Source organism: Cyprinodon variegatus, unplaced genomic scaffold (assembly GCF_000732505.1).
Source record: "Cyprinodon variegatus isolate N-32 unplaced genomic scaffold, C_variegatus-1.0 Scaffold257, whole genome shotgun sequence".
NCBI lineage: Eukaryota > Metazoa > Chordata > Actinopteri > Cyprinodontiformes > Cyprinodontidae > Cyprinodon > Cyprinodon variegatus.
The window spans coordinates 213,843-214,781 of record NW_015150710.1 but is presented as its reverse complement, the minus strand read 5'-3'; the positions used below and the strand labels follow the sequence as shown (position 1 = coordinate 214,781).

At 51.3% G+C, this 939-nt stretch overlaps 1 protein-coding gene across 1 annotated transcript in view; it reads right to left on the bottom strand.

Moving 5' to 3' along the window:
• LOC107089574 (membrane-bound O-acyltransferase domain-containing protein 2-like) overlaps positions 1 to 635 on the bottom strand; it is a 25,993-nt gene extending 25,358 nt beyond the window's left edge. The window contains exon 1 of the mRNA XM_015382454.1: positions 448 to 635. Coding sequence (XP_015237940.1) covers positions 448 to 537 — 90 coding nt within the window. The 5' untranslated portion in view covers positions 538 to 635. The remainder of the gene's footprint in view (positions 1 to 447) is intronic.
• Between the last annotated feature and the right edge of the window lie 304 nt (positions 636 to 939).

Genomic DNA, 939 nt, shown 5'->3' with positions numbered 1-939 from the left:
GAGATCATTTTTGGAAATAAACCTAATAAAAGCCCTGTTTTTATGTGCCGTTTTCTCAGTTCAGAGGGGCCCCTGTCTGTCTTTGCCCAGGGCCCCAAATGTCGTAAATCCGCCCCTGTTTAGAGTCCAAAGTTGCAGAAATGATTGAATTAACTGAAAACTGTTCCTGTTATTGATGGAACCTGCAGCCTGATGGGGTCATCTTCTAATCTCAGAGATAATCTGATGAGATGCTGGATCCTCTCATCCTCCTCAGACCCTCATCATGGTTTCAAACCGCCTCCTCCCGCAGCTGGAGGCCTCCCTCTCTGTGCGGGACCGTCTCTCCGCCTGGTTAAGCCTCCTTTGTTACCAAGCGGCGCCTGTTGGAGCCCGATCCCCGCCCGGCGGCTCGGAGGCTCGGCCCCCGGGAGGATGCATGGACAGATAGCCTGGTCCGGGTCCTACCTGATCCAGCGGCAGGTTGGTCATCTCGCTGACCGGCTGCAGGAGGCTGGAGCCGGTGCAAGCCGTGGATCGGATGCTTTCTTCGGCCATAGCTCCGCGGGTGCAGCTTGGGGTTCCGGCCGCAGCGGCTCCGTGATCCACCGGGAGGCTCCTCTGCTGCTCTGCCTTTAGCTTCTTCCTGCTCCTCCTCCTCCTCCTCCTCCTCCTCCTCACCCCGTTTGTCTGACTCCCCCTCCTCCCATCCAGTGCTTTACTTTCTCCTCCCCATCAGTGACCCTTTCCTCTCAGCTTTACTGAACAGTTAAAAGCAGCCAGCTTGTTGTTTCATTCATAGATTTCTCTTCATGAGTCATTCAGACAAATTAGTTTATTTTCCTTTAATTTATTTTCATGTTTCAGAGCCTGTAGCTTTTTCTTTTTAATTTTTTTTCCCAACATCACAGTTTAAGTTCCAAATAAAGATCTAGTCTTTCTAAGATCTATGCTTCTATG